At 48.8% G+C, this 23,415-nt stretch overlaps 5 protein-coding genes across 5 annotated transcripts; 2 read left to right on the top strand and 3 right to left on the bottom strand.

The window, feature by feature from the left end:
* Positions 1-2,036: 2,036 nt before the first annotated feature.
* Positions 2,037-4,590, bottom strand: LOC101731631 (oocyte zinc finger protein XlCOF7.1). Its single transcript, XM_018097404.2, has one exon. The coding sequence runs from the start codon at positions 3,977-3,979 to the stop codon at positions 2,645-2,647; it is 1,335 nt and encodes a 444-aa protein (XP_017952893.1). The 5' UTR covers positions 3,980-4,590; the 3' UTR covers positions 2,037-2,644.
* Positions 4,591-7,784: 3,194 nt separating this feature from the next.
* LOC116407557 (oocyte zinc finger protein XlCOF7.1-like) lies at positions 7,785-14,129 on the top strand. Its single transcript, XM_031893019.1, has 5 exons — positions 7,785-7,866; positions 11,196-11,348; positions 11,459-11,596; positions 11,694-11,820; positions 12,660-14,129. The coding sequence occupies exons 2-5, from the start codon at positions 11,232-11,234 to the stop codon at positions 14,000-14,002; spliced, it is 1,725 nt and encodes a 574-aa protein (XP_031748879.1). The 5' UTR covers positions 7,785-7,866; positions 11,196-11,231; the 3' UTR covers positions 14,003-14,129.
* Positions 14,130-18,882: 4,753 nt separating this feature from the next.
* On the top strand, positions 18,883-19,660 carry LOC108645423 (histone H1B). The gene has a single exon (XM_031893076.1). The coding sequence runs from the start codon at positions 18,917-18,919 to the stop codon at positions 19,607-19,609; it is 693 nt and encodes a 230-aa protein (XP_031748936.1). The 5' UTR covers positions 18,883-18,916; the 3' UTR covers positions 19,610-19,660.
* A 632-nt stretch (positions 19,661-20,292) lies between these two features.
* LOC100487756 (histone H3) lies at positions 20,293-20,794 on the bottom strand. The gene has a single exon (XM_018097415.2). It carries the CDS (start codon positions 20,760-20,762, stop codon positions 20,352-20,354), a length of 411 nt encoding a protein of 136 aa, XP_017952904.1. The 5' UTR covers positions 20,763-20,794; the 3' UTR covers positions 20,293-20,351.
* A 2,101-nt stretch (positions 20,795-22,895) lies between these two features.
* Positions 22,896-23,381, bottom strand: LOC100487588 (histone H2A type 1). The gene has a single exon (XM_002943176.5). The coding sequence runs from the start codon at positions 23,346-23,348 to the stop codon at positions 22,956-22,958; it is 393 nt and encodes a 130-aa protein (XP_002943222.1). The 5' UTR covers positions 23,349-23,381; the 3' UTR covers positions 22,896-22,955.
* Between the last annotated feature and the right edge of the window lie 34 nt (positions 23,382-23,415).

The following is a 23,415-nucleotide window of genomic DNA, read 5'->3' as shown; positions in this document are numbered from 1 at the left end:
GGCTGTGGCACCCTGGGAAATGAAGAATATGGCTAGCCCCATGTGACATTTTAAAATTAATATTAAAAAAAATCTGTAAACTGGGTATGTTTTGAAAAAAGACCATCTTTTTTTCTGTGGCAATATTCCTTTAAACCCACCTGAGTCAGTCCCATAATAACAGCATAATAATGACATTAATCTGCCACAGATTCACTTGTGCAGACTTTGGCAGGATCCCATTTTATATCTAAATCCAAATACCTAGTTTTCCAAATCACAGTGCTAGTACACTGGCTGCAGCACCATTTGGACTGATCAGATGGCACTGGGGGCCCCGAGCTGCACTTGGGCCTGTGGGGCCGTTGGTTACACCACTGCAACTGAGACTTATGATGGCAGCCACTCGCCTCTTTTCTATTACATCACAAGAAGCTTAAGCTCAGTACTGTTTGTGGGGCCAATACTTGCCCTGATGGGCTCTCACTTCAATCCCCCCAATCACACACCCAATCTACACACCACCATTCCCCACCAGGCTTTTTTGCCCCCACTTTTCTACAATTAGATCCACTTCCATTATGTCCTTCATCAGGATGTTGCCTGCAAGGTGTTAATGAAAATAATTAGGGGCTGCATATCTGTCCCCAACCTATGGCTTTACCCTAGAATTTAGGCCAGATCTGCCTTTTTGGACTGTAAAGGTCCCCATACACCTTAAGATCCGCTCGCTTGGTGATGTCGCCAAGCGAGTGGATCTTCTCCCGATATCCCCACCTACGGGTGGGCGATATCGAGAGAACCCAGGATCATGACGGATATAGGAAAAGTCGGTCCGGGGACCGCATCAATGAGCCGACGCGGTCCCCGATCCGACTAGATTTTCTAACCTGCCCAATCAAGATTTAGGGGATTTCAGGCCAGATATCGGTCGGGCAGGCCCGTTGGGAGTGCCCATACACGGGCCAATTAGCTGCCGAATCAGTCCAAGGGACCCATATTGGCAGCTACTATCGGCCTGTGTATGGGGACCTTTATTTAGTTGTTCATGGGCGGATACAGATTCAGTTAGCCCCGCCCAGGAGCCCATGGGTGGGGACAGACAAGGGGTCTATGGGGCGCAGCCTAGCCACGTGCAGCAAGAATCGGAAGGGTGCAAACATGGCGCGCTGAGTCTGCATCCGACACGATAGGAGCGACTTTTTTTATGTGAATTGAAATACATTGACTGTCATGTGGAGACGCAGGAACAGAACACTTCATCCGACTTTATATTAAAGCCTTTGGAGGTCAGATTTTGTAGTGTCCTACAGCATCTCGTACTGTTACATGGAGGCTCAGATTAAAGGGGACATATTGTGGTGAAAAAGAATATTGTGCCAATGAATTGTACTTATCTAAATACAGAAGGAATGGGCTTTAAAGGAGACATATTGGATAAATGGAAAACCCCCTGTAGGCAATTATGAATAATATCCGGTGCTGGTTTCCCTTTGGGCTAAACATTAACCCTATCTGTAAAAATGGCCCCTTTATTGGAGCTCCCTATAGATCCTCTCAGGTCCCTGTCTGGGTTTCACATGAGGGGTGGGCGTGTCCTAACGGTCCCTGCCAGAAGCACAGTAGGAGGGGGAGAGCCAATCACAGCCCTGCAGTCACACAAGCACAGACAGGCTTCAGTTCCCTATCAGGTCAGCCTAGCTGCTGATTGGTTCCTATCCTACAGTGCAGGGTACGGAGGGCCGCCGGCTCCCCAGCTCATCCAGAGAATTCAGCCAGCAGGAAGTGGAACAGATGGGCGGGGCTAGTGGGGTTTTGGGGGAATTTCTCAATAAATCAGTCAGAAACACAACTTTAAGCACAATCCTTCTATATCTAGAGGAGTATAATTCCCTGGTACATTCATCATTTTTATAGGATATGTCTCCTTTAAAGAATACAAAAGGAGGAGGGTTTTCACTGAGGTTAAGGGTTGCCAGTCTGTCCTTCCTACTACGGCCATGTTTTCCCCCATTAATAACATTGGCACCATGGCAATAATCCTGGCCGGACACTAAATCACTTCCAAGGTGGAAAAGAAAAAAATGCCTTGAGATGATGTAAATTTATATTAATTGCTAAAATAAAATTGGAATCCAAAGGATATTTCATTGAAATTAAATCAAAATTCCTTCTTTTGCTTGGAATAATGAGAAGTGTTGTGGCGTCACTTGTTATGACATCAAACAGGTGGTACTCTGGTTGCTAGGGTTCAAACTACCTTAGCAACCAGGGAGTGGTTTGAAGGAGAGGCTGGTATATGAATAGGGGAGGGGCTGAATAGAAAGATAAGTTATAAAAATGAACAATAACAATAAAACTGGAGCCTCACAGAGCAATAGGGTTTGGCTGCCGGGGTCAGTGACCCCCATTTGAAAGCTGCAAAGAGGTAGAAAAAGAAGGGAAATAATTCAAAAATGGAGACTAATTAAAAAGTTAGAATTGACCATTTTACAACTTGAAGGTGAGGCAACGCTGCAGTTAAATGACAGTTCCAGAGAAATCTCTTTATATATTTATTATAGAAAACGAGTTTAAGATGAACTTTAAGATGTTTTTTTTGTTTTGTTTTTTTTGCATCCAATTTTCTGCACAGACAGGAATCTGTAGCGTTCCCTCACGTCACTCAGAATAAAGTCGTATTTCCGGCGGCGTGTTTCCTCCGATGCACGACCAGGTTGGACTGCTGCGTAAAACATTTGCCGCATTCGGGACAAGAAAACGGTTTCACGCCCGTGTGAATTCGCTGATGCAAATTCAGTTGCAATTTGCGTTTGAAACCTTTCCCGCACTCGGAACAAGAGTAGGGTCGTTCGCCCGTGTGAGCTCTGTTGTGTGCCTTAAAGTGCGAGCGATACCTGAAGCACTTCCCGCACTCGGAGCAGCTGAATGGTTTCTCCCCCGTGTGAATCTTCTGGTGCTCGGTGAAGACGGAGCGATAGGAAAAGCTTTTGCCGCATTCCTGACAAGAAAATGGCCTCTCTCCCGTGTGAATTCTCATGTGCGCGGTGAGGATGGCGTAACTGGTGAAACATTTGCCGCATTCGGAGCAGGAATAGGGTTTCTCCCCCGTGTGAGTCCGTAGGTGCACTTTGAGGTTTGATCGGCTTAAGAAAATTTTCCCGCACTCCGAACAAGGACACGTCTGCCCGGTGTGAACTCTCTTATGCACATTGAGGGAGGTGCGACTCATGAAACACTTTCCACACTCAGGGCAGGAAACAGTTTTGCGTTCACTGACACTTTGAATCACGGCGTTATTCGGAAAACCTTCGCCGGAACTAAAGGACAGAGTCGCTGTGTGGCTCTGGAGATGGATTTTCAGCTGAGTACTTTGTGTGTAACCTTTGCCACATACGGAGCAAGAATATGGTTTCTCAGCCGAGTGAGATTTCTGATGTGTAACGAAGTTAGACCTAAATGTAAAGCGTTTGCCGCAGTCGGAACAGGAAAATGGTTTATCCCCGGTGTGTATTCTCTGGTGCGCGGTGACATCTGCTCTGCGCACAAAACCTTTCCCACATTCAGAACAAGAGAAAGGTTTCTCCCCTGTGTGAGTTCTCTGATGTTCCATAAATGAGCGTTTTTGTCGGAAACATTTCCCACATTCCAGGCAAGAATAAGGCTTCTCCCCTGTGCAAGTTCTCTCCTGTCTACAGTTTCTCTTCTTTGTGCTGGAAAATGAAGAATGTTTATAACTCACCGGTAGGGCTTCTGATTTTTGGTGGGAAGTGGGAACTGTGTTTAGTGTTTTGCTATTTTCACTGCAATCGGTTTCTGAGGGAACGTTACTCAGGCTGCACCCCATGATAGGAGTAGGCGTGTCTGTTCCCTGTATCTGTTCTGTAAGGGGATTAATGCTGCAATCTGATTGGTTCCCCCCTTCACATGAAGCCGCCTCCTCTTTTATATCATCTAATATAGAATTATCTGCCGAGCTGTTATTCAGGCTGCACCCCATGATAGGAGTAGGTGTGTCTGTTCCCTGTATCTGTTCTGTAAGGGGATTAATGCTGCAATCTGATTGGTTTCCCCCTTTACACGGCACCTTTGTAATATCATTTGCTGGTGGGGGCTGTTCCGCTGTGTTCGGGAGATTTCCGTCAGCACAAGAATCTGCCCCTTCAGCCCCAATCTTGCTTGGCTCATTATTATAACATAATGTTCCTCCCAGATCAGCTGGAATCTCTCTCTTATCTTCATATTCACCGTCTGGCAGAGAGAACAGAACATGAATAACCCTGGAATGGTTTGGTTATTACAGAAAAAGAACAGTTTAGATTATCCTGCCAGGGAACTTTATCTCATCCCCCCAAGCCTTCTCATGTATATAACTATCATACAATGGCAAATACTTCCTGGCACTATGATGGACATGTTTCTGGAAAACGAGTCATTTATGTTAAGAAGCATCAGGATCTTGTCAGGGAAAGGGAAAAAAAAAAGAAGACAAACTGCCCAGTATTTTTGGGTATTTATTATACTACCAACAACACATTAGGAAGGTCAGGGTCCACCTAAGATTTGTTAAGTTGACTTTATAGGCCAAGTTCATTGAGTAAACAATATTTTGTGCCCTGCACCCATTACTCACCCAGTGGGCGGAGCTGCTGGGGCTCCTCCTCCTCTATTCCTTCCCTGTAAAGGGCCTTGTTTTCTTTTATATACTCCCACTCCTCCAAGGAAAAATAGATGGAAACATCCTCACACCTTATGGCAACCTGGCACACACAATGTTACAGTCATCCCCCAGCCAGAGAAAGGGATTATCATACACTGTTACTAAACAATAAGGGGGGATTGGGGGGCCGCACCCACCTCTCCAGTCAGCAGCTGGATGATGTTGGAGATGAGTTCCAGGATCTTCTTGTCATTTTCCTTCTGTATGACGGAGCCAGGGGCATGCAGGGCCCCCAAACCCACAGTTGGGCTCTTCTTCTTAGGGATGACGTAGCCCTATGTATTGAGAGGGAGAGAGAATGATGAGTGTGTAACGCAGCAGAGAGACCCCCTTTGTACAGACAGACAGTCTCTTCTCACTGTGCCACTCACAGTGCCCCCCTCACCTCTCCAGTCAGCAGATAGATAATCTCCAGTGTGAGATTCAGGATTCTCTCCTTCCGCTCCTCATTTTTATCCTTCTTCCCCATCACTGGGTCACTCGCTTCCTCCCACATTCCCATTGGCTCCTTGTGGGAGGGAGGGGCCTGGAAGTGGAATTAAAGGAGACATATTGGATAAATGGGGAAAAACACTTATTTTGTAGGCAATTATGAATAATATCCGGTGCTGGTTTCCCTTTGGGCTAAACATTAACCCTATCTGTAACAATGGCCCCTTTATTGGAGCTCCCTATAGATCCTCTCAGGTCCCTGTCTGGGTTTCAAATGAGGGGTGGGCGTGTCCTAACGGTCCCTGCCAAAAGCACAGTAGGAGGGGGAGAGCCAATCACAGCCCTGCACTCACACAAGCACAGACAGGCTTCAGTTCCCTATCAGGTCAGCCTGGCTGCTGATTGGTTCCTATCCTACAGTGCAGGGTACGGAGGGCCGCCGGCTCCCCAGCTCATCCAGAGAATTCAGCCAGCAGGAAGTGGAACAGATGGGCGGGGCTAGTGGGGTTTGGGGGAAAGGAGGCAGCAGGAAGTGGAACAGATGGGCGGGGCTAGTGGGGTTTTGGGGAAAGGAGGCAGCAGGAAGTGGAACAGATGGGCGGGGCTAGTGGGGTTTGGGGGAATTTCTCAATAAATCAGTCAGAAACACAACTTTTTTAAGCACAATCCTTCTATATCTAGAGGAGTATAATTCACTGATACATTCTTAATTTTTATAGGATATGTCTCCTTTAAGCAGTTACACATTGATATACGGTATTATTCCCATTCATATACCTTAAAACTGAGAAGTGTAGATATATATGTTCCTGCATTGAGAGTTAAAATACCAGGAAACCCAAAATATCTTGAATGAGAACTGCCCATCAATATAATGTATGTAGGGACCCATAGGGTTAAGCTCCCTATGGTGTTATCCCTTATCTTTCCTTATCTGTGCTGTAATAGGGCAGAGCCCTCTACACTCAGATTACAGTTATTAGGCTACCCCCTATAGGTTTAGCTCAGGTTGACCACTCCCCTTGGCAGACTATATAGTGTCTTGCACAAGGAAGTGTCTTCCTCTCTGGCTGCTGTTGTCTCAGACTTCACGTCATTGAGCCTGGAGGCATAAGGCCCCAGTAAGGAGAACCAGCCATTTGTAAAGTCGGGACAGGGCCCCGTGAATGAGAGAAAGCCAGCACAGTCAGTATTATATAATAGCACCCTCTAGAAGTGGTGAGAATAGATAGCTTATTTAGCAAGGGCAGTTAATAGCCCCAACCAGGAGTTGTAAAAGGGTTTAGCCTACCCCGGCTCTGTAGTCGTTCTTTAGGGACCGGTTTATTAGACGCCAGGTACCAGTGTTAGGAGCTCTCCCCTGGGCCACAGTCGGCCGGAACTCTCCCTACTGAAAGGTCTATATCTCAGGTGTAAACTAGTCCTCTGTGCATCCTCCAAGTGGGGTTATTCTGTTCCTAAGTGTCACACTTGCTACTATATCCATTGTGACATAATCCTATACTGCTGTGTCTGTGAGTATAATCCCTGCTGCACTATTGAGTTGTGTCTTGTCCAATAAACTTGTACTATAGTTCATCAGCAAGAACCTTTCTGGCGTCCATTACTCTATCTGCACCACACAAGCTCTTTCTAGTTGTAGTTCAACTACACCCTCAGCTCCATTAGTACCTCCCATATAGCGGAGGCCCATTCCTGTGTAACACATGCTCTATACCTATCACTAGCCTGGGTTTGGCCATATTATAGCCAAATAGGTGTTACATGTATATACCTCAATGCTATAGCTTATTCTCCTAACACCAGTGCTTGGAAGTTCCCCTATAATTGCCCCCATGTCTCACCCTCTGCCCCAAGCCCAAGGGGCCATAGTCTCTACTGTAAGTTCCCAGTTGAAGGTAAGAATAAATGTAATGGGAAAATACCCATGTGAGTGGGCGACCCCACCCGGGGCCATAGCAACCGACCCTGACAGTCTCACTGCCCCCGGACTTACCTGCTCCGGGCTCCCGGCTCTGCTTCCCTGGGGGAGAACGCTGAGTTGCCTGTAGCTGAGCAGGAGGGGGTGGGGCAAACTCACTCATTGGCTTAGAGGAAAGGGGTGGGACAAAAACAGCCAGTAGTACCAAGCCGTGCTACGTCAACCAAGGCTAAATGTACAACCTAACCACCCATTAGAGAGCAACGTGATTGGATTAAAAGCAAGAGGGCGGGGACAAATGAGTTACGGGCTAGTTGGAAATTCTCGAACATTGCCGTTTTGCCTTTGCTCATGGCTAATATATAGCCTTATACTAATAACAGAGTTAGAGATTTTACCTTCTGTCCCTCACACTTAGGTCCCAATTCTCTCCAGTAATCCAATCATCTCACGCTGCACAGTTATTTTCCGCCCTTACTTGTGACACTCTTCCGGAAAGCAAAGCATCATGGGAAACAGCTGCTCAGTGAGGGACGGAGGCCGCACTGTCACTATCAGGTTTGGTTGGCAAGACAAACTAGTTTCTATTGGCTGTTTCTGTCCCGCCTCTTCTCTTCCTGGCCAATAAGCGATTACGTCCTTCCCACACTTAGCCACTGAGCGAATGTGCCCCGCCCTTTCTTGCGCGGATTGAGGCAGCACAGCATCCTGGGAAAGAAGCTGGCTAACAGGTCAGTGTGGGGCAGCGCTGGGCGGGGGTGTAGCTATCTGGTTTGGTTGCTATGGCCCTGGCTGGGTGGCTGCAGCGTTACAGGTAACGTCTCCCTTATACAGTGATTATTGTGGGAGCTGTGACAGGGCTGTGCCGTTACCAGTGCAGTCCTCGCCACTCGGCAGTGCTGCAAAGCGAGGGGGATACGCTGCCTTGTCTCTCTGCCTTTCCCCCCACATCCCTCTGTGGGTCCCTGTGAGGCAGCCGGCTGGGCATCTCCTTGTGCAGCTTGGGAGCCATCTGTGGGCTTTCATTTATTGTATTAATGCCCCATATTCCTCCTGCAGATAATGCTAACCGGGGGTAAAGCTGCACAGCCTGCCCCATACTCACATCTATCATCCCGGGCTGTCTCCCCAATCCCCTGCCTGTCTCTATGTCTCTAGCGCTGTCTCCCCAATCCCCTGCCTGTCTCTCTGTCTCTAGCGCTGTCTCCCCAATCCCCTGCCTGTCTCTATGTCTCTAGCGCTGTCTCCCCAATCCCCTGCCTGTCTCTATGTCTCTAGCGCTGTCTCCCCAATCCCCTGCCTGTCTCTATGTCTCTAGCGCTGTCTCCCCAATCCCCTGCCTGTCTCTTTGTCTCTAGCGCTGTCTCCCCAATCCCCTGCCTGTCTCTCTGTCTCTAGCGCTGTCTCCCCAATCCCCTGCCTGTCTCTATGTCTCTAGCGCTGTCTCCCCAATCCCCTGCCTGTCTCTTTGTCTCTAGCGCTGTCTCCCCAATCCCCTGCCTGTCTCTTTGTCTCTAGCGCTGTCTCCCCAATCCCCTGCCTGTCTCTTTGTCTCTAGCGCTGTCTCCCCAATCCCCTGCCTGTCTCTCTGTCTCTAGCGCTGTCTCCCCAATCCCCTGCCTGTCTCTTTGTCTCTAGCGCTGTCTCCCCAATCCCCTGCCTGTCTCTTTGTCTCTAGTGCTGTCTCCCCAATCCCCTGCCTGTCTCTTTGTCTCTAGCGCTGTCTCCCCAATCCCCTGCCTGTCTCTAGCGCTGTCTCCCCAATCCCCTGCCTGTCTCTTTGTCTCTAGCGCTGTCTCCCCAATCCCCTGCCTGTCTCTTTGTCTCTAGCGCTGTCTCCCCAATCCCCTGCCTGTCTCTTTGTCTCTAGCACTGTCTCCCCAATCCCCTGCCTGTCTCTTTGTCTCTAGCACTGTATCCCCAATCCCCTGCCTGTCTCTTTGTCTCTAGCGCTGTCTCCCCAATCCCCTGCCTGTCTCTTTGTCTCTAGCGCTGTCTCCCCAATCCCCTGCCTGTCTCTATGTCTCTAGCGCTGTCTCCCCAATCCCCTGCCTGTCTCTTTGTCTCTATCGCTGTCTCCCCAATCCCCTGCCTGTCGCGCTGTCTCCCCAATCCCCTGCCTGTCTCTTTGTCTCTAGTGCTGTCTCCCCAATCCCCTGCCTGTCTCTTTGTCTCTAGCGCTGTCTCCCCAATCCCCTGCCTGTCTCTAGCGCTGTCTCCCCAATCCCCTGCCTGTCTCTTTGTCTCTAGCGCTGTCTCCCCAATCCCCTGCCTGTCTCTTTGTCTCTAGCGCTGTCTCCCCAATCCCCTGCCTGTCTCTTTGTCTCTAGCACTGTCTCCCCAATCCCCTGCCTGTCTCTTTGTCTCTAGCACTGTCTCCCCAATCCCCTGCCTGTCTCTTTGTCTCTAGCGCTGTCTCCCCAATCCCCTGCCTGTCTCTTTGTCTCTAGCGCTGTCTCCCCAATCCCCTGCCTGTCTCTATGTCTCTAGCGCTGTCTCCCCAATCCCCTGCCTGTCTCTTTGTCTCTATCGCTGTCTCCCCAATCCCCTGCCTGTCGCGCTGTCTCCCCAATCCCCTGCCTGTCTCTTTGTCTCTAGCGCTGTCTCCCCAATCCCCTGCCTGTCTCTATGTCTCTAGCGCTGTCTCCCCAATCCCCTGCCTGTCTCTTTGTCTCTATCGCTGTCTCCCCAATCCCCTGCCTGTCTCTTTGTCTCTATCGCTGTCTCCCCAATCCCCTGCCTGTCTCTTTGTCTCTAGCGCTGTCTCCCCAATCCCCTGCCTGTCTCTTTGTCTCTATCGCTGTCTCCCCAATCCCCTGCCTGTCTCTTTGTCTCTAGCGCTGTCTCCCCAATCCCCTGCCTGTCTCTTTGTCTCTATCGCTGCCATCTGCTTCTCCTTTGTCTGTGTCTGTAGGCAGGACATCTGCTCCGCTGCTCAGCACATTCCCAGCCGGGCTCCGCTGCCGACTCAGAGGCGTCAGTCTGTTTCGCTGCATCTTGGAAATGTGCCGAGATCTCTGTACATTATTTATTATTTGTGGTTTTTGAGTTATTTAGCTTTATATTCAGCAGCTATTTGGTTGCTAGGGGGAAAATTACCTTAGCAACCAGGCACTGATTTTAATGAGGGGTTGGAATACAAATAGGAGAGGGCTTTCATATAAAAATGATTTATAAGAAGTAGCAATGACAATAAAGTTATAGCCTTATAGCCTTATAGAGCTTTGTCTTTTGGCTGCCGGGGTCAGTGACCCCCATTTGAAAGCTGGAGAGAGTCAGGAGGAAAAAACAAATAATTCAAAAACTATAAAAAAAAAAATAAAAATGAAAAGCTGCTTGGAATTAGCTCTGACATACTAAAAGTTAACTTAAAGGCTAACGCCCCGTGTGTAATAAAAGGCACTAAGGTTGCCCAGTAGCAGTAACCCATAGCAACCAATAAGCTGTTGTCTTTTTGCTGTTGCTGATTGGTTGCTATGGGTTACTGCTCTTGGGCAAACTTTTTTTACATATGATTTTATGATTGGTTAATGCTACAAAACACCTTATAAAGTATAATAATGCCTTGTGCTTCCAGTTAATAATCGCTAAAGGCTTTTTATCTCCGGCAGCTACTTGTTTCTAATGATATATCTGCGCCATGAAATAGAAAGCACATTGCTGATAAATATCAGAGCTTCTGCAACACAATGTTCTTATATTATTGTAACAATAACACTGACACAACACAGTCAGTGTATCCCCCCCCCAGTGTTCCTATAGGGCTTATGGAAAATGCACTGTGCAGGGCTGTGCTGAACTGTCTGCCCCCCCCCCCTACTGCAGTACATTGGGACTGGGAGACGGAATGATCCTGCTGCGAGGGGCAGAACAGAGAAACAAGAGAAGAAATGTTATACTGAAACCCTGAATGGCCGCTGTACTGATGCTTTTGCTCATATAGTGAAGAGGGGACATTCCCCATGTTACAAGGAGAAAAGGCCAATGGGGCAAAAACAAAACATGGTAGTGCTTTCCCTTGGTTATTTAATAAACATAGAGATCAGTGGGAAGCAAAGCAATTTCTGTGCAACTGCAGTAAAGTTTAGGAATATTACTGGAAATAATACACTATATACGATAAATCTCTCTGTTTAATTCCAGGGGCACTTCGAGGCCAGTCCCTCCCACAAGGAGCCAATGGGAATGTGGGAGGAAGCAAGTGACCCAGTGATGGGGAAGAAGGATAAAAATGAGGAGCGGAAGGAGAGAATCCTGAATCTCACACTGGAGATTATCTATCTGCTGACTGGAGAGGTGAGGGGGGCACTGTGAGTGGCACAGTGAGAAGAGACTGTCTGTCTGTACAAAGGGGGTCTCTCTGCTGCGTTACACACTCATCATTCTCTCTCCCTCTCAATACATAGGGCTACGTCATCCCTAAGAAGAAGAGCCCAACTGTGGGTTTGGGGGCCCTGCATGCCCCTGGCTCCGTCATACAGAAGGAAAATGACAAGAAGATCCTGGAACTCATCTCCAACATCATCCAGCTGCTGACTGGAGAGGTGGGTGCGGCCCCCCAATCCCCCCTTATTGTTTAGTAACAGTGTATGATAATCCCTTTCTCTGGCTGGGGGATGACTGTAACATTGTGTGTGCCAGGTTGCCATAAGGTGTGAGGATGTTTCCATCTATTTTTCCTTGGAGGAGTGGGAGTATATAAAAGGAAACAAGGCCCTTTACAGGGAAGGGATAAAGGAGGAGGAGCCCCAGCAGCTCCGCCCACTGGGTGAGTACAGTTTCCTTGCATAATATCATGTTCATCTGAACGGAAAACAAAGAAAAAGAAATGAGTCACAATCTGTAACTCTCACTAATTCCGGGTTGTACAGAAGTTACATTAAGACAAATTTTGTGATATTTCCCTTTTAAGCAAATCTAACATGTAATATAAGCTTTGTCTCATGGAAATAAGACATTTTCAAAATAATGAATTAAAAATTCTGTCCTGTTTCTAAAGTAACCAAGTTACCCTCCCCCCTTGGCATCTGTCTCCCATCATTCTCTGTTTGTGCAGAAGTCGGGGGGTCAGATTTTGATTGACAGATTTAATATATCTCTCTGGGACGCCCTTTCCCGGCAGATATGATAGTGAGTAACTTTGTCATTTCATAAACAGTACAGAATTTATTATATGGAGAAAGTTTATATCAGTGAGATGAAGTTTATGTTACATTTTTATTTTTTTCATTGGGAGATGGTGGTGTCTACGCTTCTGATTATGTTCCTATCTTGGAGGAGGAGTTAATTGTGGGAGGAGAGGGGTAGCTAAGTGCTTAGGGGGGCAGACCCCTGGGTACAGTGGGATGTAGGCAGCCAATAACCTTTGCCGGCACAACAGAAAATGTCAATTGTCAAACCTATGGGGTCTCCTGAGCCCCTGACTGGCCACCAACAAAATGGCGGTTCACTTGTACCCTGTCAGCTTGGCTCTAAATACACTTTCCATGTATCCCATTAGTTCATGTTCTTTTTTGAGAGGATTCCAAATCTCACACACACAAAGCGGTTATTTCATGTAGAGCTTTAACTCATGAGACTCATTTTCTCTGTTTGTATTTTGACCAGACGGTGAATCTGAAGGTAAGAGAGAGATTCCAGCTGAGCTGAAAAGGACGTTATATAATACTGACCCAAGAAACACAGAGGCTGAAGAAGAAGATTTCTGTGAAGATGACAATCTTACAACTGAAATGTCTCCAGTGGAACAGCCCTCACCAGCCAATGGGATTAAAGAGGAGGCAGCTTCATGGGAAGGGGGAAACCAATCAGATTGCAGCATTAATCCCCTTACAGAACAGATACAGGGAACAGACACACCTACTCCTATCATGGGGTGCAGCCTGAATAACAGCTCGGCAGATAATTATATATCAAATGGGATTATGGAGGAGGAGGAGGCGGCGGCTTCTTGTGAGGGAGGAAACCAAGCCGATTGCAGCATTAATCCCCTTACAGACCAAACAGAGGAGACAGAGACCCCTACTCCTATCATGGGGTGCAGCCTGTATGACAGCTTTATAGCTAATTATATATCTAATGCTATTAAAGAGGCGTCGGCTTCATGGGAAGGCCGGGACCAATCAGATTGCAGCATGAATCCCCTTGCAGAGCAGATACAGGGATCATATGCACCAGCTTCTATTATGGGGTGCAGCCTGGATTTCTGCCCTTCAGAAATGATGTGCAGGGAAAGCAGCAAGTTCCTATACACGTCTAAAATAAGAACCACGACGCTGCCGGCGATATATAACTGCGCCGTTTGCCATAAGGGCTTCAGCAGGAAGAAGAATCTGGTGAGGCACGAGAGAATCCACACGGGCATCAACACGTTCTCGTGCCCCGAGTGCGGGAAATGCTTCGCACAGAAAGCGCACCTCATTGTGCACCACAGAACTCACACCGGAGAGAAACCCTTCGCCTGCTCCGACTGCGGCAAATGCTTCCGCCAAAACTCCCAGCTGAACGCCCACCAGCGGATCCACAAGGGGGAGAAGCCGTTCTCGTGCTCCGAGTGCGGCAAACGTTTCACACTTCGCTCCCACCTCATCGTGCACCAGAGAACTCACACCGGGGAGAAGCCGTTCTGCTGCTCCGAGTGCGGCAAATGCTTCTCCGACAAATCGCAGCTGAACGTGCACCACCAGCGCCACACGGGGAAGAAGCCGTTCTCTTGCTCCGAATGCGGCAAGTGTTTCACCGCGCGGGCGAGCCTCAACGCACACCAGAAAATCCACTTTGGCGGGAAAACCTTCGCTTGCCCCGAATGCGCCAAATGCTTCACGCACCGCTCGCAGCTGAATCTGCACCTGAAAATTCACACAGGGGAGAAACCTTTCTCTTGCTCCAAATGTGGCAAATGCTTTGCGCGCCCCTCCAATCTGGCCTCGCACCACAGAGTTCACCATTAATACTGTTTGTAACAAGGCCGGAAGTCTCTAATGAGAACTTTAATTGTTGTAAATTCACATTAAAGGGGAACTCCACCCCGAACACAACTTACGTTTTTTTTGAAAAGTAAACATCATTTCAAGCGACTTTGCAATATACATCAATTTTAAAATATGCAGCCTGATTTTTTTTAAAGTAATGAAATGATGGTCTGGAACAGTTCCCTAAGCCCTGCCTCCTGCTGATCTGGCAGATTACTTTGTAATAACAGTAGTCACCTGTCCTCAGCCTGCATCCTCCCAATCCCACAATCCCCTGCTGCACCCATGATGTCAATAAGGAAAGGAACATCCCAGTGCAATGCATTGTGGGTTTTGTAGTTCCTGCATGCTGTCTGTAAAATGTGGAGAAGTTGTTACAATTTGTAACATCAATGTTTTAGTCCCTCCTCCCTTGCCAGGATTTTAATGATGCAGAAAGAGAAGAACTGTTTTGCAGCTGGATTTCAGCATTTTGAAGGAAGAGATTACAGTGATAGGTATATAAGGGGCTTCTGTGTTGTGTGGGGCTCTTTATAGGGATTTAGTCATGATATTTATGGGGTACTTTTTATCTTTAAATGACCCTGTTACACAGCAAATAATTCCCTTTGCCATTTAACCTTTTATTCTTCAACCAACAAATGTATTTGTAGCTATAATATTGGTGTGTAGGCGCCATCTCAGTGCCTTGTGCCTGAGTCTGAGCTTTCAGCCAGCGCTACCCATTAGAACTGCTTTCAGCTAACCTATTGTTTCTCCTACTCCCATGTAACTGGAGGAGTCCCAAGCCGGACTTGGATTTCTTACTATTGAGTGCTATTCTGATACCTACTGGGAGCTGCTATCTTGCTCCCTTCCCATTGTTCTGCTGATCGGCTGCTGGGGGTGAGGGGGGGGGGATATCACTCCAACTTGCAGCGCAGCAGTAAAGTGTGAGTGAAGTTTATCAGAGCACAGGTCACATGGCTGTGGCACCCTGGGAAATGAAGAATATGGCTAGCTGGAGAAGCTCTATTAACTGATGGGATTTGTAACAAGCATGAGTTCCCCTTAAAATTAAACCTGCCGAAGAATTAGGTGCCTTTCCCCTGGGGTGTCTGTACCATTACTTTGGGTGTCCGTATGATGGCGTAATATTTAATAATGAGGAGCCTGGGTCATGTGGCAGATGAAGTGCAATAAGTGTTTGTGGGTAGGTTTGTCTCTGCCTAGTAACTTACAGTAACCAATCAGATGCCTGTGTGTAATTCCAACTGTATTAGACAAGGAAATACACTGCGGATTAACAGCCACAACGTTAGTATTTATTAGCTAGATGCTGATTGGTTGCTATGGGTTACCGGCTTGAGGCAGACTTTGCTGACCCACAGTCTGTGCACCCAGTAAACTGAACATGCAGTACTATGTTTTTATATTTAATGTTATTCTAATTAATCTTTTTTATGTAACGTGTATGACTTGCCTGGGTATCGTTACCAGTTTTTATTAAATACATTTTATAATAATAATATTTGTTTTGCCTTGCTGGAAATTTACAATCAAGAAGGTAAAAGCAAAGAACTTGAGATTTAAAGTAAATATGGGCTTCAGTTCCCTATCAGGTCAGCCTAGCTGCTGATTGGCTCCTATCCTACAGTGCCGCCGCCCCCTGCACAGCCTGGGAAAGGAGGCAGCAGGAAGTGGCACAGATGGGCGGGGCTAGTGGGGTTTGGGGGGAAAATGTTAATAAATAAGTCAGAAAAACAACTTTTTTTTATAGCCCATTCCTTCAGTATTAGGTGGGTTTATTGGCACAATATTGTTATTCACACAATGTCCCCTTTAAAGGAGACATATCCTATAAAAATGATGAATGTACCAGGGAATTATACTCCTCTAGATATAGAAGGATTGTGCTTAAAGTTGTGTTTCTGACTGATTTATTGAGAAATTCGCCCAAAATCCCACTAGCCCCGCCCATCTGTTCCACTTCCTGCTGGCTGAATTCTCTGGATGAGCTGGGGAGCCGGCGGCCCTCCGTACCCTGCACTGTAGGACAGGAACCAATCAGCAGCTAGGCTGACCTGATAGGGAACTGAAGCCTGTCTGTGCTTGTGTGAGTGCAGGGCTGTGATTGGCTCTCCCCCTCCTACAGGGACCGTTAGGCCACGCCCACCCCTCATGTGAAACCCAGACAGGGACCTGAGAGGATCTATAGGGAGCTCCAATAAAGGGGCCATTGTTACAGATAGGGTTAATGTTTAGCCCAAAGGGAAACCAGCACCGGATATTATTCATGGGGTTTCCCATTTATCCAATATGTCTCCTTTAAAGGAGACATATTGGATAAATGGGAAACCCCTAACCCTGTAGGCAATTATGAATAATATCCGGTGCTGGTTTCCCTTTGGGCTAAACATTAACCCTATCTGTAACAATGGCCCCTTTATTGGAGCTCCCTATAGATCCTCTCAGGTCCCTGTCTGGGTTTCACATGAGGGGTGGGCGTGGCCTAACGGTCCCTGCCAGAAGCACAGTAGGAGGGGGAGAGCCAATCACAGCCCTGCACTCACACAAGCACAGACAGGCTTCAGTTCCCTATCAGGTCAGCCTAGCTGCTGATTGGTTCCTATCCTACAGTGCAGGGTACGGAGGGCCGCCGGCTCCCCAGCTCATCCAGAGAATTCAGCCAGCAGGAAGTGGCACAGATGGGCGGGGCTAGTGGGGTTTTTGTGGAATTTCTCAATAAATCAGTCAGAAAGACAACTTTTTAAGCCCAATCCTTCTATATCTAGAGGAGTATAATTCCCTGGTACATTCATCATTTTTATAGGATATGTCTCCTTTAAGAGCTTTTGGGTAAATGGCACAGGGTAATGTGCTAGTGCGTCGGCAGAGCCCCCCATTCCCCCAGCGCAGGAGGGGCTGTTGCAATAAAGATTGTGCTTCTCTCTTCATATAAAGTTCCTATTTGTTGCTGCAAAGCTTTATGTTCCTAATGGAACCCCCTGAGGTGGATCCTCTCACCCCCCACTAGGGGGAGGCGCTGTGCCCTATCTACTCTGGCTCTGACTGGCCATTGAGGATCCCTTGACCATGAACTATCGGTTCCGCCTGTAGATTGGAGCAGCCATAGCAGTTACAATGTATAGAAATCAATGTGCCTGTGGGGGGCGCCATAGAGACACCACCTGCACTTTCAGTAACTAAATGTTCTGTCTCAGGCAGGACCCTCCCCATTTCATCCCATTCTCGCTTATTTCCGGCTCCCTGTGTCTGCTCAGTGTTTGCTACAAGCCCAAATATTCACTTATTGCAACTGATCGCCGTTTGTCTTGCACAGACTTGGAGCTGCTGCTGCGATTTTAGTGATCAATGTTTAGTTCTTCCGCTTGTGCCTAGAACAGGAGTTGGACTTTATAGCAAAATCTGATGTTCTCTGGGGCAAAGACTAATCAGCCCTGACCCAAAGGAGGGGGGTATTTGCTACACTCAATAGGCCACTTTTGAAGGGGCGTTAACAATACTGTATATCCTTATAGACACGTATGCAGGGAAAGCACCAACTCAGCTTGGGGGATTTTAACTCCCTGTGGCCCAGTGCTGACCCAATAGCGCAGCCTATAAAGGCCTTGTAAGTGGAAAACATGTTCATAGCTTTGATTTTCCTTTTTCCCCAGAACAAGATAGTTTGGCCCTTCTATCATTGCCCGGTGTCCTCCTTCATTATTAGCAATGTAATAACACAAAATGTCCTGCTTTTTTAAAGGAAAATTAGTGAGGGAAGCTGGGAGCCCCTGCAACACTGTGTGACTGCCCTGTGTGACTGCCCTGTGTGACTGCCCAGTGTGTATGCATTGCCCACAGTCTCACCCTTGCTCTGGGGGAATGTTAGAAACCTGAGGGATTATAATTATTACTCCGCTCCCCCCACAGCAGCACAATGTATCCCCCTGGGGCCCATGTTCCCTATAGGGCCCTGTGTGTCAGTGAGTCGGAGGCTGAATGGGCTTCTCCTGCCCAACACAGACACCATTTCCCTTTGGGCATCTTGGTACCAGTCTGGGTTTCTCACTTTATTTACCCCAGCGCTGAGCCAGTGGTTCTACCCTTCCTGCCCCCCAGTTTGGCTCCCCCCCATATTCCTTATGATAAGATTCAGTGCAGTGGGGATTTGCCCCATATACTAATAATACAGATCTGGATCCAGTGCAGCATCTAATGTTCCCTCTCCCTGTGCCCATGTTGGGGGATCAGCAAGTGATCAGTCTCTAGAATGGAACCAATAACCCAACCCAATCCGGTCAGTGGGACCGACCCCTCCCTGAGTGCTGCAGCCAAACTCCCCCAGCAATGGCTCCCTGTACTGTGCTACTTGCCTGGGACTCCGACCCCCCCACACTCCCTTTATAGCCTCCCCCTCTCTCACTCACCTGCCCATATTATACCCGGGGCCCCCTTATTTCTCTGGGGGAACAGCGGGAGGGGAAGGATTTCTATTCATCCCCAACAATTCCCACAAATGGGAAGGAGAGAAATGAAGCGGAGCCTTTCCGGGGAGCGGGACTGAGTTCCCAGGAGCTGCTCTGGGCAATATATGCAGCCAATAGAATGGGAATTAGTGGCACAGACCCGGGCACTTACTGGGGCAGCTGATCCCATACAGACTGGGGCACATTTATACTCAGAGCCGGTAGAAAACACGAATGTTTTTGTCTATAGAAACACAGAGACTTTCGCGCTACAGGTTAGAATGGAAGAGAGTTTGTAGGCGGGGAAATGAAAATCACCCAATAGGAAGGAAATATTAACCAGAGAATGAACCAATCGGGGAAAAGGAGGGATGTATATAAAGAGGACTGGAAACAACATCCCAATTATTGTTCTCTGTGGGTTTGACTGATATCGGTTAGAATGACAGAAACTGCAGCTGAAACCGCTCCCGCCCCTCCCCCGGCAGAACCCGCCGCTGCCAAGAAGAAGCAGCCCAAGAAGGGAGGCGCTAAAGCCAAGAAACCCGCCGGGCCCAGCGCGGCCGAACTGATCGTGAAAGCCGTGTCCGCCTCTAAGGAGCGCAGCGGGGTGTCCCTGGCCGCTCTCAAGAAGGCTCTGGCTGCCGGAGGCTACGATGTGGAGAGGAACAACAGCCGCCTCAAGCTGGCTCTCAAGGCCTTGGTCACTAAGGGGACTCTCGCCCAAGTCAAGGGGAGCGGAGCCTCCGGATCCTTCAAGCTGAACAAGAAGCCGCTGGAGAGTAAGGAGAAGGCGGCCAAGAAGAAGCCAGCGGCGCCCAAAGCCAAGAAACCAGCGGCGGCTGCGGCAAAGAAGGCGCCCAAGTCCCCTAAAAAGCCCAAGAAGGTCTCGGCAGCAGCAAAGAGCCCCAAGAAGGTGAAGAAACCGGCAAAGGCCGCCAAAAGCCCCAAGAAGCCCAAAGCGGCCAAACCCAAGAAGGTGGCCAAGAGCCCGGCTAAAAAGGCCGCCAAGCCCAAAGCTGCCAAGAGCCCGGCTAAGAAGCCCACCAAGCCTAAAGCTACAAAGAGCCCCGCAAAGGCCAAGGCAGCCAAACCCAAAGCGGCTAAAGCAAAGAAGGCGGCGCCTAAGAAGTAATGTGGCCCCGGGGCCCCTGCGCATCGCACCAAAGGCTCTTTTCAGAGCCCCCACCTCCTCCATCTAAAGAGCCGGTACCTGTGTTTATTACTGACTGACCGCACTATACGGGCCCTATGAGCCGAGCAACAAGCGCCGCGCCCTACAGTGCAGGTCATTTCCAAGCGCAGCTGCTGTGTAACTGACTGGCAACCGCGCTCAGCCTGGAGTCTCTCTGGTTCCACACGAAATAGGCTAAATAACCGATTCTGCCCGAGAATGTTTTGTTCACATGAAATGCCACCTGGGGCGCTGTTGCTCTAATCATATTGCAACGCTACATAGCCTACTGTAGTGGGTTACATTGATCTATAAAGAGAAAACTACAAACCCCCTGACAGCGATACAGTTCTGCAGGATCTGCTGCAAAGGTCTCTCCATATAGTGTTCTATAGAGGAACCTTTACTGTACCGTGCTCAACCTGCCACTTGGCGGCGCTGTTTCTTTACATTTTTTCCCCCCTCACCTATTTATTACTTATGCATACATACCCACCAAGAAAGTATGGGGAATTTAGGGAAGAATGAATAAATGTGAAGTTCTATATTTAATATATTTAGTACATACCCCCCCCCCTCACAGTTCCCATACACAGGAGGATTTACACAAAAATAAAATGACGTTCAGCCCATTTGATTGGGGATTTGGTGGCTCTGAAAAAAGCCTTTGTGCTATTGGGGAGGAAGGTTCTGCGGGTTGGATCTAAGCCCTCTCGCCTCGGATCCTACGGGCCAGCTGGATGTCCTTGGGCATGATGGTGACCCTCTTGGCGTGGATGGCGCACAGGTTGGTGTCCTCAAAGAGACCGACCAGATAAGCCTCGCTGGCCTCCTGAAGAGCCATGACGGCTGAGCTCTGGAAGCGCAGGTCGGTCTTGAAGTCCTGAGCGATCTCCCGGACCAGGCGCTGGAAAGGCAGCTTGCGGATGAGCAGCTCGGTGGATTTCTGGTAGCGGCGGATCTCCCGGAGAGCGACTGTGCCGGGCCGGTATCTGTGAGGCTTCTTGACGCCGCCGGTGGCTGGGGCGCTTTTCCTGGCTGCCTTGGTAGCCAACTGCTTGCGGGGAGCTTTCCCTCCGGTGGATTTACGGGCGGTTTGCTTGGTACGGGCCATTGTAACTACAAAACCTCTCTGAGTAACACACTGAAACAAACGGCTGCTGGTTTCTGCTTTTATTGGCGCCTCCTCCCTGTGATTGGGTGATTATAAGCACGCCCCTGTCGGTTCCGCAAATCCACTTCGGTTTCTTGAATCCCGCCTAAAATATCCCGTGTTATTGGCTAATTTAAATAGAGCCCGCCTCTATGTTCGATGTTCTAGGTTTCATTTGGCCGCCAAAATAGACCAGGGTTCCCTCTAGCAGCCGCCCCACAGGAATATACATTTACAGTTTAGCGGTTTGATTTATTAGCGGTGATATTTCGGTACCGGGCGCATGTAACTGCTTTATACACACTGATTTGAGATACAAGGTCCAGTTCCCTCTTCTATGTGTAAAATGTTTTCGAAACGTAAAACATCTGGCCTTTTGCTTATAAACTGTCCTGCCAAATGCCACTGCCGTCTCCTCTGAATCAGAATTTTTAGCATAGATGGGAAGGAAACCACGGAACCCGTCAACTCCACTAATCTAACGCCCGGCACTGATTGTTACACTGTTCCTTGGTGCTCGGGCGACACCTAGTGGCAGTTTGGATCTCACACAATCCTATACAATTCCTATCCCAGGGAACTTGCGGAGGACACATCCCTAATACAAAGCGGCGTTCGGGGGACAATGAAGGTTTTACCTTTGATCATTTGTCCCAAGCAGTTACTTCCCACAGAACGATCCCCAAATATAATGACCCTAAAGGATAAGAATAAATTGCAGATAAGGGACATTTCAGGCTGCACATAAAGCCTCACTCAGCCGCAACGTCTAAAACGCAAAATAAAAATAATCCCCTCTCCCCGTATCCTGTAGCAATGGATTTGGATTCAGTTCGTTATTTAGAGCGGGCTGTTTTGGCGGGCCATTTGAAACCAAAATCGATGTGTCTGGAGCCAATCGGAGATGAAGGATTTTGGCGGTACATATAAACCCCGCCCGAACTCTGTTGGCTCCTCCTTCCCAGCTGTGTATAAAAGAGCGGCCAGAGAGACTTGGTTACAGACTGATTCTATCAGAGCCAATAGCAAGATGTCCGGACGCGGTAAAGGCGGGAAGGGTTTGGGGAAAGGAGGCGCCAAGCGGCACAGGAAGGTGCTGCGGGATAACATCCAGGGCATCACCAAGCCCGCCATCCGCCGCCTGGCACGGAGAGGGGGAGTCAAGCGCATCTCTGGCCTCATCTATGAGGAGACTCGGGGGGTCCTCAAGGTTTTCCTGGAGAATGTCATCCGGGACGCCGTCACCTACACCGAGCACGCCAAGAGGAAGACCGTTACCGCCATGGATGTGGTGTACGCTCTCAAGCGCCAGGGCCGCACTCTCTACGGCTTCGGGGGCTGAATCTGACTGCTGATTCGCTCATAATCCCAAAGGCTCTTTTCAGAGCCCCCACTCGGTCAGTCTCAGAGCTGTTACTGCTTGTTTTATAGATCGGTTTGTATCGTGAGAACTAAACCCAATGGCAGAGCAGTACGTATTATTATATACCCCCTGCCATAGAATCCGCCCACACACAGAATGTCGGGGTACAACTCGCTGGGCCAGAGAAACTTTTTCTATAGTAAAAGAACGCATCGCTCACACTTTTTCTATTAGGAGCCGATTCTCTCTATAAGCGATTTATACACGGGACACAGTGGGTTTCGGTCTCCGCACCGGTACTTGGTACTCACTGAGCAGCACAATCTCCCACAGTCCCGGCCCCACACTGACCGCTACAGTTCGGTCTCCAGTAAATCCAAATAAACCCAAGTCTGTTTGAAAACCCTCAGTGCTGGGGGGTTAGAAATAGAACAGGAGACTCCCCGGAACCCTGACAGCTGCGCATTGAAACAGAAGCGCCGGGTTTCACAGGATTCTCTTCACTAAAAGATAGAGGTTTCCCAACATCTTTCCATAATGAGAGTTATCATAGGCCCACAGCCAGTTTATGAATCCGCACTACGGACTGAACTATCTAATACCACTGGGGGAGCTTATAAACGCCTCCACCGCCTTCTGTCTGTACTAACAGGCTTGTAAGGAACTATAATGATCAGTAGGAATCACCTCCCCCCCCTGTGTGTGCGCCATGCAGCCCTCTTTAGCCGGTGTGGGGGCTCTGAAAAGAGCCTTTGTGTTGTTTCCTGATGGGGGTGCTGTGACCGGGCAGCTCACTTGCTCTTGGCCGCCTTGGAGCTCTCGGTTTTCTTGGGCAGCAGCACGGACTGGATGTTGGGCAGGACCCCGCCCTGAGCGATAGTGACTCCTCCGAGCAGTTTGTTCAGCTCCTCATCATTGCGCACAGCGAGCTGCAGGTGCCTGGGGATGATACGGGTCTTCTTGTTATCCCGGGCAGCGTTCCCAGCCAACTCCAGGATCTCAGCGGTCAGGTATTCGAGCACTGCGGCCAGATAGACCGGAGCTCCGGCCCCGACCCGCTCAGCATAATTGCCCTTTCTCAAGAGCCTGTGAACTCGGCCAACTGGGAACTGCAGCCCAGCCCGGGATGAGCGGGTCTTGGCCTTAGCCCGAGTCTTCCCGCCTTGTTTGCCTCTTCCGGACATGTTCTCACGAATAAGTATTCACACTCTAAGACAAAGAAATTGCAGAATGTAATATTACCCGCAGGTT

The sequence above is a fragment of the Xenopus tropicalis genome, chromosome 9, assembly GCF_000004195.4.
Source record: "Xenopus tropicalis strain Nigerian chromosome 9, UCB_Xtro_10.0, whole genome shotgun sequence".
Lineage (NCBI taxonomy): Eukaryota > Metazoa > Chordata > Amphibia > Anura > Pipidae > Xenopus > Xenopus tropicalis.
The sequence above is the reverse complement of the archived record's forward strand: the minus strand, read 5'-3'. Positions and strand labels throughout refer to the sequence as shown.